Source organism: Canis lupus, chromosome 33, assembly GCF_048164855.1.
Source record: "Canis lupus baileyi chromosome 33, mCanLup2.hap1, whole genome shotgun sequence".
Classification (NCBI taxonomy): domain Eukaryota; kingdom Metazoa; phylum Chordata; class Mammalia; order Carnivora; family Canidae; genus Canis; species Canis lupus.
Window position 1 is genome coordinate 665420 of NC_132870.1, and position 12709 is coordinate 678128.

The 12709-nt window shown below is 37.7% G+C and overlaps 2 protein-coding genes and 1 long non-coding RNA gene across 11 annotated transcripts in view; 2 read left to right on the top strand and 1 right to left on the bottom strand.

The window, feature by feature from the left end:
- Positions 1–12709, top strand: part of ART3 (ADP-ribosyltransferase 3 (inactive)) — a 207748-nt gene that overhangs the window by 92908 nt on the left and 102131 nt on the right. The window lies entirely within an intron of this gene.
- Positions 1–12709, top strand: part of LOC140623814 (uncharacterized) — a 98498-nt gene that overhangs the window by 59037 nt on the left and 26752 nt on the right. The gene's annotated exons all lie outside the window — the stretch shown is intronic.
- On the bottom strand, positions 1414–3742 carry CXCL11 (C-X-C motif chemokine ligand 11). The gene is given in 4 exon segments (XM_072809961.1): positions 1414–1970; positions 2417–2485; positions 2603–2729; positions 3496–3742. Coding segments are annotated over 3 exon segments (252 nt in total). The 5' UTR covers positions 3557–3742; the 3' UTR covers positions 1414–1970; positions 2417–2421.

Genomic DNA, 12709 nt, shown 5'->3' on the forward strand with positions numbered 1-12709 from the left:
AGTGTATATCCTGCCTTGTTCCTGACTACAGAGGAAAAGCTCTTAGTTTTTCCCCATTGATAATATTAGCTGTAGGTATTTTTGTATATGGCCTTCATTATGTTAAGGTATATTCCCTCTAATCCTACTTTGTTTAGGGTTTTTATCATGAATGGATGTTGTACTTTGTCAATTGCCAAATTATGGAAAGAGCCCAAATATCCATTGATTGAAGAAGGGATAAAGATGATGTGGTGTGTGTGTGTGTGTGTGTGTGTGTGTATACACACATAAATATGTACAGGGAAATATGCGGATGGAGCTAGAGAGTATTATGCTAAGCAAAGTAAGTCGATCAGAGAAAGACAGATGCCTTTAGTCCTTTGTGAAATTTAAGAAACAAAACAAATGAACATAGGAAAAAGAGAGGCAAACCAAGAAGCAGACTCTTAACTTACAGAGAACACACTGATGGTTACCAGACGGTGTGTAAGCAGGAAGATGAGTTAAATAGGTAATGAGGATTAAGGAGGGCACTTGTGATGAGCACCGGGATGTTGTATGTAAGTGTTAAATCACTAAATTCTACACCTGAAACTAAGATTACATTGTATATTAATTATAACTAGAATTTAAATTAAATAAAAGAAAAAGATGGACTCCTGGGTATCTCAGTGGTTGAGCATCTGAGCCTTTAGCTCAGGGTGTGATCCTGGGGTCCTGGGATCAAGTCTTGCATCGGGCTCCCCGCAGAGAGCCTGCTTCTCCCTCTGCCTATGTCTCTGTTTCTCTCTGTGTGTCTCTTAGAAATAAGCAAATAAAATCTTTAAAAGAAAGAAAAATAAAAAGAACCCCAGAAAGTAAAGGTGATTGCCAGACAAATGTATATGTTCATTTTTCAATGTTTTCTTGGTGGGCAAAAGTATTTTATATTTAAATCAAAAATGTCTCCAAAATATTGCTATAATTTGTAAGTATAAATAAAACCAAAATGCAAAGTAAACACACATATCCTTATTGTGCATCTCAGTGAAAGGAATGCCTGGGTTGCTCAGTCAGTTAAGCATCTGACTCTTGGTCTCAGTTCAGGTCTTGATCTCAGGGTTGTGAGTTCAGGCCATATATGGGGCTTCCAGTGTGGAGCTCACTTAAAACAAAATCACCACAACAAAATCTCAATGAAAAAAAAAAAGCTGCTGAAAAAAATCAAATTAAGACCAGAACTATGGGGACGCCTGGGTGGCTCAGCGGTTGAGCCAAAGGGATCCCGGGATCTGGGATCGAGTCCCACATCGGGCTCCTTGGAGGAAGCCTGCTTCTCCCTCTGCCTGTGTCTCTGCCTCCCCCCCCCCCACCCCCCATGTCTTTCATGAATAAATAAAATCTTAAAAATAAAAGACCAGAACTATGAATTTATTTATGAAATATTGTACTCTTACCAGTTTTCTTAGCTTATAATTTTTTCATAGTACATTTTGTGAATTATAGCCTTTTTATAAAACAAGTATGTATAAGAACTATTTCCTTTTATATATGTACATATATAGAAGGAATATATATATATGTGTGTGTGTGTGTGTGTGTGTGTGTGTGCTTTGATTAAAAATGTAGATTTGCATTTAAAAATTATTTGGGGAATGTCTCTTACACACATGGATGCATTTGATATAAGGTCTTGACTCCAGAAATAATGTCTCTATTGTAAGTGAAGATTGTAATATGGCAGATTGATCAAGTACAAAAACATAACTTCTAGATACAGAAATGTTTTCATAATCACAAAAGAATAGTTCTAACCATCAGATTTCTGAGGTTTACTGATGTAGAAATGCGTGAATATACATTGCAACAGGCAGGAGAAAATCCGTTTCCAATTGTGGAATTCTTAATCACTTCAGTTGTCACACAGTAAACTTGTTCTAGGTTTTCAAATTCTCTTTCCTAGGACTTCATACATTTTGAGATTTTAAAAAATTCATTCTTTCAATTTTCTGAAATGAGAAAATGAGAGTTTTATAAACATGCTGTTCTTGGGATCCCTGGGTGGCGCAGCGGTTTGGCGCCTGCCTTTGGCCCAGGGCGCGATCCTGGAGACCCGGGATCGAATCCCACGTCGGGCTCCCGGTGCATGGAGCCTGCTTCTCCCTCTGCCTGTGTCTCTGCGCCTCTCTCTCTCTCTCTGTGACTATCATAAATAAATAAAAAAAAAAATTAAAAAAAATAAAAAATAAAAAAATAAACATGCTGTTCTTGTTTTCCAGTGATTGAGTTAACATGTAAAAACATAAGGCAGAAAAAGGAAAGCTAGTTAAACCAGAGACCTCTTATCAAAATACCTCATACAAAATCCTAGCAGAATCTTTTCTGCAAGTCTGTTTTCTCAAAAGATATGTCTTGGATAAAATCTTCAGGAAATGGAAGTAATCTGGCACCCTACCTTGATTATAATGCTTGCTTCAATTTGGGGTTTAGACATCTTTCTCCTTTCTGTGCTCTCAGGGTGATACTGTTAAGGGAAGATCTAAAACAATCTTTAATTTTGGATGGGAAAACATAGGCAAAACAGAAACACACACAAAACAAAGTTTCCACTACTGTCCTCTTTAGCAAGTTCATTACTTACATCACTTCTATTTTGTCACAGTTGTTACTTGGGTAAATTATGGTAGCTTTCTCAACATCTGCCACTTACACTGCTTTTACTCCAGGGCCTATGCAAAGACAGCATCCTCCTTTGAACATGGGGAAACCTAGAATAGATCACAGCATCAGTTACTAATACATCCGATTGCCGCAGATGATTATAGCTTATCCTGGTGAAGATTACGAGCAGGGTTTTCATTAACGATGAAGAGCGCAGTTTGTCAAATAGCACTTGACATTGCTGTTACTGGGAAAGGAATATAAGAAAGATACTGATTTTCTCTTTAAATTTGTAAACAGATCTTTAAAGAATAAAGGGAAGCATGAAAGTTTATTGGAGATAAAGATTATTCGCCTCTTGTTTTTGTACTCAAGAATTTTTCTAGGGGATCCCTGGGTGACTCAGTGGTTTAGCACCAGCCTTCAGCCCAGGCGTATGGTCCTGGAGCCCTGGGATGGAGTCCTGCATCCGGCTCGCTGCATGGAGCCTGCTTCTCCCTCTGCCTGTGTCTCTGCCTCTCTCTTTCTTTCTCTCTCTCTGTCTCTCATGAATAAATAAATAAATCTTAAAAAAAAAAAAAAGAATTTTTCTAGCTAGCTAACATCTTACATAAAATCTTCTTAACATATATTTAAAATTATTGGTAAAGGTTCTTGCCAGATATTGTACCAAATCAAACTCCATGAAGTTTATCATTTCTAGTTTCAGTAATTATCTCTAATGCCTTAAACAGTTCAAGCATTTTCTGTCAAAGCAGTAGTAACTTATATATGAGGTTAAATAAAAATTTACTAAATCTTTTAGAAAAGATGAAGACATTTGAAATATTAGAAAATAAATTTATAGGATAAGAAGTAAAAAGTGCCATATACCTTGAACAGTTGTAGCACAGAATACCCCAGCCAAGGCTGTAACCATGCCCTTCACACTCATGTTTGTCTTTCACTGCTGTTGTTGCTGCTTCCTCTCAATACTCTTTTTGGTGGGAGTAGAAATGCTGAATGTGAGAGGAAGTGGTACTTACACCTAAAATCCTCTTAGGGCAACAGGAATTCCCCTCCTTTAGGCATGCTCTTTTGCTTCCAAGAGTTTCTGTTTTGTTCTCTACATGTCTCTGTCCTTTCCTGTTTTTTTACAATGTTGTAAGTAATGGGAATGTGAAAGCACTTTGTAAAGAGTGAAGAGATATATAAAACATAGACTAGGGCACTCCCAAATGGGAATCAGCCTTCTCAAAGTAGCATTTCCTAGAAATGTATTTCATTATGGGATTGACCATGGGCAATAAATTGATTGCCATTCAGTCTTTCATTTAGGAAGATTGTCTTCTATTCTGTTTACCCTCCATTCTTCAGATCACTACACAAAAGGACATTCTTAAATGTTTTTATCACCTTTTGTTTTTAAGACCAAACTCTCATATGTAAGGCCTACACTAATTGAATTCAAGTGAATTCATTTAACCTAGTTTATATTTATGCTGACTATAATTGCACATCTAAACAAGTCTCTCTACTTCTGAATTTATATCTACTTCTTTTTGCATGTTTAACAGTTTTTACTTTATATATATTTTAGCACTTTTAGAGTATAAAATTGTATTACTTGTGGATTTTTTTAAATGATCCTCTTTTCTCGTGATGTTTTTACATTTTGCGTTCTATTTTGATGTAACCTTTGTTTTCCTTTAATCTTTACCTTTTCCACTTAAGCTTTCTAGAGCTATTTGTTTTAAATGGGTTATATGCAGATACCTTAAAATGTCATATGTAAAGGACTTTTAATGGGTAAATTTATTTACTGAATAATTGGTAATCTGTAAAGCTTTTAAAAATGCTTTCTTGCTATTTTGTTTTCTTTGTTTAATTTATTTTTTTAAATTCCAGCATAGTTAACATACAGTGTTCTATTAGTTTCAGGTGTACAATATAGTGATTGAAAAATCATTTCCAGGGGCCTCTGGGTGGCTTAGTCAATTGAGCATCTGCCTTTCTTTCAGATTGTGATCCCGGGATTCTGGGATAGAGGGCCATGTCGAGCTCCCTGGTGAGCAGGGAGCCTACTTCTCCTTCTCCCTCTGCTGCTGCCCCTGCTTGTGTGCTTTCTCATTCTGTCAAGTAAATCTTTAAAAAAAATCATGTACATTATTCAGTGCTCATCACGATAAATGCATTCTTGATCTTCTTCACCTATTTCACACATCCCCTACTCACCTCCTCTGGGAACCGTCAGTTTGTTCCCTATAGTTAAGGGTCAGTGTTTTGGTTTGTCTCTTTTTCCTTTGTATTTTTGTTTGTTTCTTATATTCCACATATGAGTGAGATCGTACAGTATTTGTCTTATCTGAGTGACTTATTTTGCTTAGTATTATTCTCTAGATCCATCCATGTTATTGTAAAACACACACATCCTACATATATATTTTTTTAAGATTTTATTTATTTATTCATGAGAGACACAGAGGAGAGGGACAGATGTTGTGCCCAAGATTGCGAATCTGAGAAACCACCAAGGAGCCAACACCGATGCAAACACACGAGGGTTTATTTATTTATTTGTTTTTTAAAGATTTATTTATTCATTCAGAGAGAGCAAGAGAGAGGCGGAGACACAGGCAGAGGGAGAAGCAGGTTCCATGCAGAAAGCCCTATGTGGGACTCAATCCTGGGCCTCCAGGATCACACCACGGGCTGCAGGCTGCGCTAAACCGCTGCGCCACTGGGGCTGCCCACGAGGGTTTATTTATAAGCTCGAGCTTGGGTCCAAGTATACCCGACACAGCAGGGACTTGGACCCCGAGGTGGGTTTCAGCTTAGTTTTAAGGGCTGGTCTAGGGGGTCCTCCAGAAGGGGTGGAGGAATTTCTCAAGTTCTGTTTACATTCTGATATGGGGCTTTCAAGGGCATTGAGCTCTGTTCTCATTCTAATATGGGGCTTTCTAGGATGTTAAGCTGTAAGCTGTTTTCTTCCTATAACTGAAGTAAGGTAAAGTTCAGCTCTTATTCACAGGGGCCTGGGATGGCTGTACTTGTGCTAACTCTGAACTTAAAGTGGAATGGCCTTAATTTTCTTGGCCTCCACAAGAGACACAGGCAGAGGGAGAAGCAGGCTCCCTGCAAGGAGCCCAATGTGGAACTTGATCCTGGATTCCAGGATCACGCTCAACTGAAGGCAGATACTCAACCGCTGAGCCACCCGAGCATCCACACCCCACATATTTTTTATACATTCATCTATGGATGGACACTTGTGCTGTTTCCATGATTTGGCTATTGTAAATAATGCTGCAATAAATACAAGGGTGCATATATCTTTTTGAATTAGCATATTCATATTCTTTGCTTAAATACCCAGTAGTGTGATTACTGGATCATATAGTAGTTCTATTTTTTTTAAAGGTTTTATTTATTTAATAGAGAGAGAGGCAGAGGCAGAGACACAGGCAGAGGGAGAAGCAGGCTCCATGCAGGGAGCCTGACATGGGACTCCAGGATCACGCCCTGGGCTACAGGTGGCGCTAAACCGCTGAGCCACTTGGGCTGCCCAGTAGTTCTATTTTTAACTTTTGGAAGAACCTACATACTTTTTTCCACAGGGACTCTAGCAGTTGGCATACCTAGATTTCTTTCTCACTTTAAAAAATGTCTTTTCTTGAACACTTTTCTTACGTGACCTGAAAGGAGTACCATTGTTTTACATTTTGTTAGTACTCCATAAACATTTCTTTTACCTTATAGTTTCCCATTATTTACATCAACCATAAATATTATTTTCTGGTTGTTCTTTTGTAAGATGAGAAAATCACTTTCTTTCATGCATTTCCTCCTGTTTCCTGATTCTGTTGCATAATCTGGGACATACAGGTAGTTTACTGTTTTCAGATTATTATTTTATATTATTTAACTTCTCTTTTGAGAATTATCATTTACATCTTATCCTGAAATTATACTTATTTACACATTTATTCCACATTTAAATTCTGTTATCAACCAAAAGCTTTTATTTTATTTATTTTTTAAGATTTTATTTATTAGAGACAGAGAGAGAGAGAGGGGCAGAGACACAGGCAGAGGGAGAAGCAGGCTCCATGCAGGGGGCCTGACATCGGACTCGATCCTGGATCTCCAGGATCACACCCTGGGCCGAAGGTGGCACTAAACCGCTGAGCCACTGGGGCCGCCCCCAAAAGCTTGTAAAACCTTTGTTTTTCACAATGTAATTAATTGAGGTATAATTTAGATACCAAAAAATTTATCCTTTTACAGTATACAGTTCGGGGTTTTGTTTGTTTTTGTTTTTGTTATGTTTTGTTTGAGAGAGAGAGAATGCATGCATGAGCTTAGGGAGGGTGGGTGGCGGGCAGAGGGAGATGGAGAATCCCAAGCAGGCTCCATGCCCAGTGCCTGATTTCGGGCTAGATCTAGCTACTCTACCTGATGACCTGAACTGAAGTCAAGAGTCAGATGCTTAACCAACTGAGCTACCCAGGAGCCCCAGTTCAGTGATTTTCAGTAAGATTGTGCAATATCTTATTCCAAAAACTTTATTTTCATTCCACTATAGTTAGCGTACAGTGTTGTATTAGTTTCAGGCATACGATATAATGATTCAACAATTCCATATATTGCCCAGTGCTCATCAAGATAAGTGTACTCTTAATCCCTTTTACCTATTTCACCTCTCCACCTCCACCTCCCCTCTGGTAACCATCTGTTCTCTATAGTTATTTGCATTGTTGCATTGTCTCTTTTTATTCCTTCATTCATTTGTATCTCAAATTCCACCTGTTAGTAAAATCATTGGCATATGTCTTTCTCTGACTTCTTTTGCTTAGCATTATACACTCTATGTCCATCCATGTTGTTTGCAAAAGGTAAGATTTCCTTCTTTTTTTTAAAAAGATTTTATTTATTCATGAGAGACAGAGAGAGAGAGAGAGGCAGAGACACAGGCAGAGGGAGAAGCAGGCTCCATTCAGGGAGCCTGACGTGGGACTCGATCCCGGGTCTCCAGGATCACACCCCGGGGCTGCAGGCAGCACTAAACTGCTGCGCCACCAGGGCTGCCCGATTTCATTCTTTTTTATGGCTAAATAACACTCCATTTTATGTATATATCGTGTTGTTTTTATCCACTCATGTATGGATGAACACTTGAGCTGTGTTCATAATTTGACTATTGTAAATAATGCTGCAATAAACATAGGAGTGTATATATCCATTTGAATTAGTGTTTTAATATTCTGTGTGTAAATATCCAGTAGTGTGATTACCGAGTCATATGGTAGCTGTATTTTTAATTTTTTGAGGAACTTCCAGACCTCTGTACTCTTTACCATAGAGGCTGGACCATATTGCTTTCTTACCAACAGTGCATGAAGGTTCCTATTGCTCTGTATCCTTGCCAACACTTGTTGTTTCTTGTGTTTTTTATTTTAGCCATTCTGACAGTTGTGAGGTGATATCTCATTGTGATTTTGTTTTGCATTTCCCTGATGATGAGTGATGTTGAACATCTTTTCATGTTTGTTGACCATCTCTATGTTTTCTTTGGAGAAATGTCTGTTCATGTCTTCTGCCCATTTTTTTTCATTGGATTATTTGTTTTATTGGCATTGTCTTTTTTTTTAAAAAAAGATTTTTTATTTATTTATTCATAGAGACACACAGAGAGAGAGAGAGAGAGAGAGAGAGAGAGAGAGGCAGAGACACAGGCAGAGGGAGAAGCAGGCTCCATGTAGGGAGCCCAACGTGGGACTCGATCCTGGGCCTCCAGGATCAGGCCCTGGGCTGCAGGTGGCGCTAAACCACTGCACCACCAGGGCTGCCCTATTGGTGTTGTCTTAAGTTCTTTATGTATTCCGAATACTATTTATCAGATGTATTATTTGCAAAATATCTAGGTTGCATTTTAGTCTTGACTGTTTCCTTTTCTGTGCAGAAGCTTTTTATTTTGATGTAGTCCCAATGGTTTGTGTTTGCTTTTGTTTCCCTTGCCTCAGGAGACATATCTAGAAAAATGTTGCTACAGCTGATGTCAGAGGAGATTACTGACTGTGCTCTCTTCTAGGATTTTTATGGTTTCAGGTCTTTAATCCATTTTGAGTTTATTTTGTGTATGATGTAAGAAAGTGGGCCAGTTTCATTCTTTTGCACGTAGCTATTCTAGTTTTGCTAACACCGTTTTGTTGAAGAGACTTTTTTTTTTCCTATTGCATATTCTTCTCCTTTGTTGAACATTAATTTACCATATAATTGTGGGTTTATTTCTGGGTTTTCTGTTCTTTTCCATCCACCTATGTGTCTATTATTTTTTAAGAGAGGTGAGGAGTGGCAGAAGGAAAAGAAGAATCTTAAGCAGGCTCTGTGCCCAGTGCAGAGCCTGGCACAGGCTCAGTCTCACAACCCAGAGATCATGACCTGAGCTGAAGTCAAGAGTCAAGACACTTAACTGAGCCACCCAAGTGACCCTGTGTGTTTTTTGTGCCATTACCATCATGTTTTGATTACTACAGCTTTGTAATGTAACTAAAAATCTGAAATTGTGATACCTCCAGCTTTAATTTTCTTTTTCAAGATTGCTTTTGCTTTTGGGGTCTTTGTGGTTCTTTACAAATTTTAGGATTGTTCTACCTCTGTGAAAAATGCTTTTGTTGTATTGATAGAGATTGCATTAAATTTGTAGACTACTTTGGGTAGTATGGACATTTTAACAATAGTTGTTCATCTAGCCCATGAACGTGGAATGTCTTTCCATTTATTTCTGTTGCCTTTAGTTTCTTTCAGTGTTTTATGCTTTTCATAGTACAAGTCTTTGATCTTCTTGGTTAAGGTCAATTTCTAGGTATTTTATTGTTTGTATCCTGTGACTTATTGAATTCATTTATCGGTTCTAGTAGTTTTTTGGTGCGGTCTTTAGGGTTTTCTATCTATAGTATCATGTCAACTGCAATTAGAGTTTTCCTTCTTCATTACCAATTTGAATGCCTTTTATTTCTTTAGTTGTGATTGCAGTAGCTAGGACTTCCTGTACTGTGTTGAAAAAATTGGTTAGAGGTGATACCCTTCTCTTGTTCCTGACCATAGGGGGATAGTTCTCAGTTTTTCTTTATTGAGTTTGATGTTAGGTGTGGGTTTTTTTGTTTTTTGTGTGTGTTTTTTTTTTTTTTTTTTTTTTTTTGGGTACAAAGTCTTTATTACATTGAGGTATGTTCCCTCTAGACCTACTTTGTTGAGGGTTTTTATCACGAATGAATGTTTTACTTTGTCAAATGTTTTTGCTACATCTGTTGAAATGATCATACGGTTCTTACCTTTTCTCTTATGGATTCGTGATATACCACATTAATTGACTGCCAATATTGAACTCTCTTGCAACCCAGGAATAAATGCAACTTGATAATAGTGAATGATTGTTTTTTAATATATTGTTGGATTTGGGTTTGCTAGTATTTTGTGGAAGATTTTTGTATCTATGTTCATTAGAGATACTGGCCTGCAGTTCTCTTATTTTGTAGTGTTTTTTTTTCTGGTTTTGGTTGGTATCCAAGTAATGCTGGCCTCATAGAATGAGAATAGAACTTTTCCTTCCTTTTGTATTTTGTGGAATAATTTGAGAAAAGCGGGTATTAATTCTTCTGTAAATGTTTGGTAGAATTCACATTCTCCTGTGAAGCCGTCTGGTCCTGGACTTTTGTTTGTTGGGAATTCTTTGATTACTGATTCAATCTCATTGCTGTAATCTGTCTAAATTTTCTGTTTCTTCCTGATGCAGTGGGGACATTGGTGGCATATAATTTTTCATAATATTCTCTTACAAGCTTTTGTATTTCTGTGGTGTCAGTTATTTTTTCTCTTTCACTTGTGATTTTGTTTATTTGAGTTTTCTTTCTTTTTGGCTGAGTCTGGCAAAAGGTTTATTAATTTTGTTGATCTGTTCTCTTGGGGTTATTTTTTGGTTTCTATTTCATTTATTTCTGTTCTAATTTTTATTGTTTCCTTCCTTCTACTGGTTTTGGGTTTTTGTTTGTTTTAATTTTTTTTAAAGATTTTTATTATTTATTAGAGACAGAGAGAGAGGCAGAGAGGCGGAGAGAGAAGCAGGCTCCATGCAAGGATCCTGATGTGGGACTCGATCCCGAGTCTCCAAGATCAGGCCCTGGGCTGAAGGCGGCGCTAAACCACTGAGCCACACGGGATACCCCTTGGGTTTTTATTTGTTCTTTATCCAGCATCTTTATATATGGGGCTTAAATTATTTATTTGAGATTTTTCTTCCTTCTTGAGATAGGCCTGTGTTGCTCTAAACTTTCCTCTTAGAACAGTTTTGGTGTGTCCCAAAGTTTTTGGACCATTGTGTTTTCACTTTCATTTGTTTCTATCCTTGGTTTCTTTCTTGATTTCCTGGTTAGCCTATTTATTATTTAGTAGCATGCAACTTAACCTTCATATATTTGTGGTCTTTCCAGATTTTGTGGTTCATTTCTGGTTTCATAGCATTATGGTCAGAGAGGATACATGGTATGACTTGGATATTTTTGAAAATTTTTTAAAGATTTTATTTATTCATGAGACACAGAGAGAGAGAGAGAGAGAGAGAGGCAGAGACACAGGCAGAGAAAGAAGCAGGCTCCCTCTGGGGAGCCCGATGTGGGACTTAATCCTGGGACCATAGGATCACGCCCTGAGCTGAAGGCAGGTGTTCAACCGTTGAGCCACCCAGGCATCCTGGATCTTTTTGATTTTGTATAGACTTGGTTTGTGGCCTAATATTCTAGGACTTGCTCTGTGTGCACTTGAAAATTGTGTGTATTCTGATGTATTAAGATGGGACTGTTCTATGTATATGTATTAGATTTACATGGTCTAGTGTGTCATTCAAAGCCATTGTTTTCTTGTTGATTTTCTGATTGGATATCTGTCCATTGATGTTAGTGGGGTACTAAATTCCTCTACTATGATTGTATTGCTATCAGTTATTTTGTTTGTTTTATGTATTTGGGTGCTCCTATGTTGGGTGCATAAATATTTATGATGTTATATCTTCTGGTTTGGTTTTCTCCTTTATTAATATGTAGTGTCCTTTGCCTTTTCATACAGTCTTTGTTTTAAAATATATTTTAAGTATCACTACTCCAGCTTTCTTTTACATCCATTTGCATGATAGATGTTTTTTCCATTTTCTCATTCTCAATCTGTGGTGTCTTTAGGTCTAAAATAAGTCTCCTGTGGGTTGCACAAAGATGTCTTACTTTTTTTTTTTATCCATTCTGTCATTATATGTCTTTTGATTGGAGTGCTTAGGATATTTACATTTAAAGTTTATGGAATTACGTTTATGGAATTATGTCATTTTATTGTTTTTGGTTTCTCAATTTTCCTCTGAAGACCTTACCAGTGGGAGAGTCTATGTTGTGTGAATGGAAGTTTTGGTTCTTGAATTCCCCATGAGAGATTTACATGAGGATATGCACTCAAAGACAACCAGAAGAAAAGTAGCAAGCAAGCACAAAGCAGCTTATTGAGAATGATACACAGTCAAGGTGGGAGAGTGAGTAGGCCCAAGGGTGGCAACTGCACTGGGCTTAGGGATGGATGTTTTTTCTTTTTATGTTTGGAGAGGTTATGGATCATTGCTAGGGAAGTCCCAACTGAAGTTGTTTCTTGTCATCTAAGAGACTCCTCCTTTTGGTTGAGAGGGGGAGTTTTTGGCCCCACAAGGTTCTTGCTGGAACTGTCCTGGCCATCTTCCTTCTCCCATGGGGGGTGGTCAAAACCACAATGTAAATATATTATAAATGAAGTTACGAGTTTTCTAGGGTAGAGATTAAAGAGAAGAGTGCATGTTCTGCATCTGTGGCTCTTGTTTGTCACCTCCAGGGTGTTGGAAGCCAGTAAGACAGGATATTAAAAGCTACAAGTCAGGATATTGTGCTGAGTCTTCTAATGTGTCAGCTATTTATCACTACCTTTGCCTCCAGCTTATGTCTAACTGACTGCCTACTCTATCAATCCTTTCTTCTTTTTCTCTCCTTCATGGTTTGCTGGTTTTCTCTAATGATATATTTGGATTTCTTTTTCTTTATTC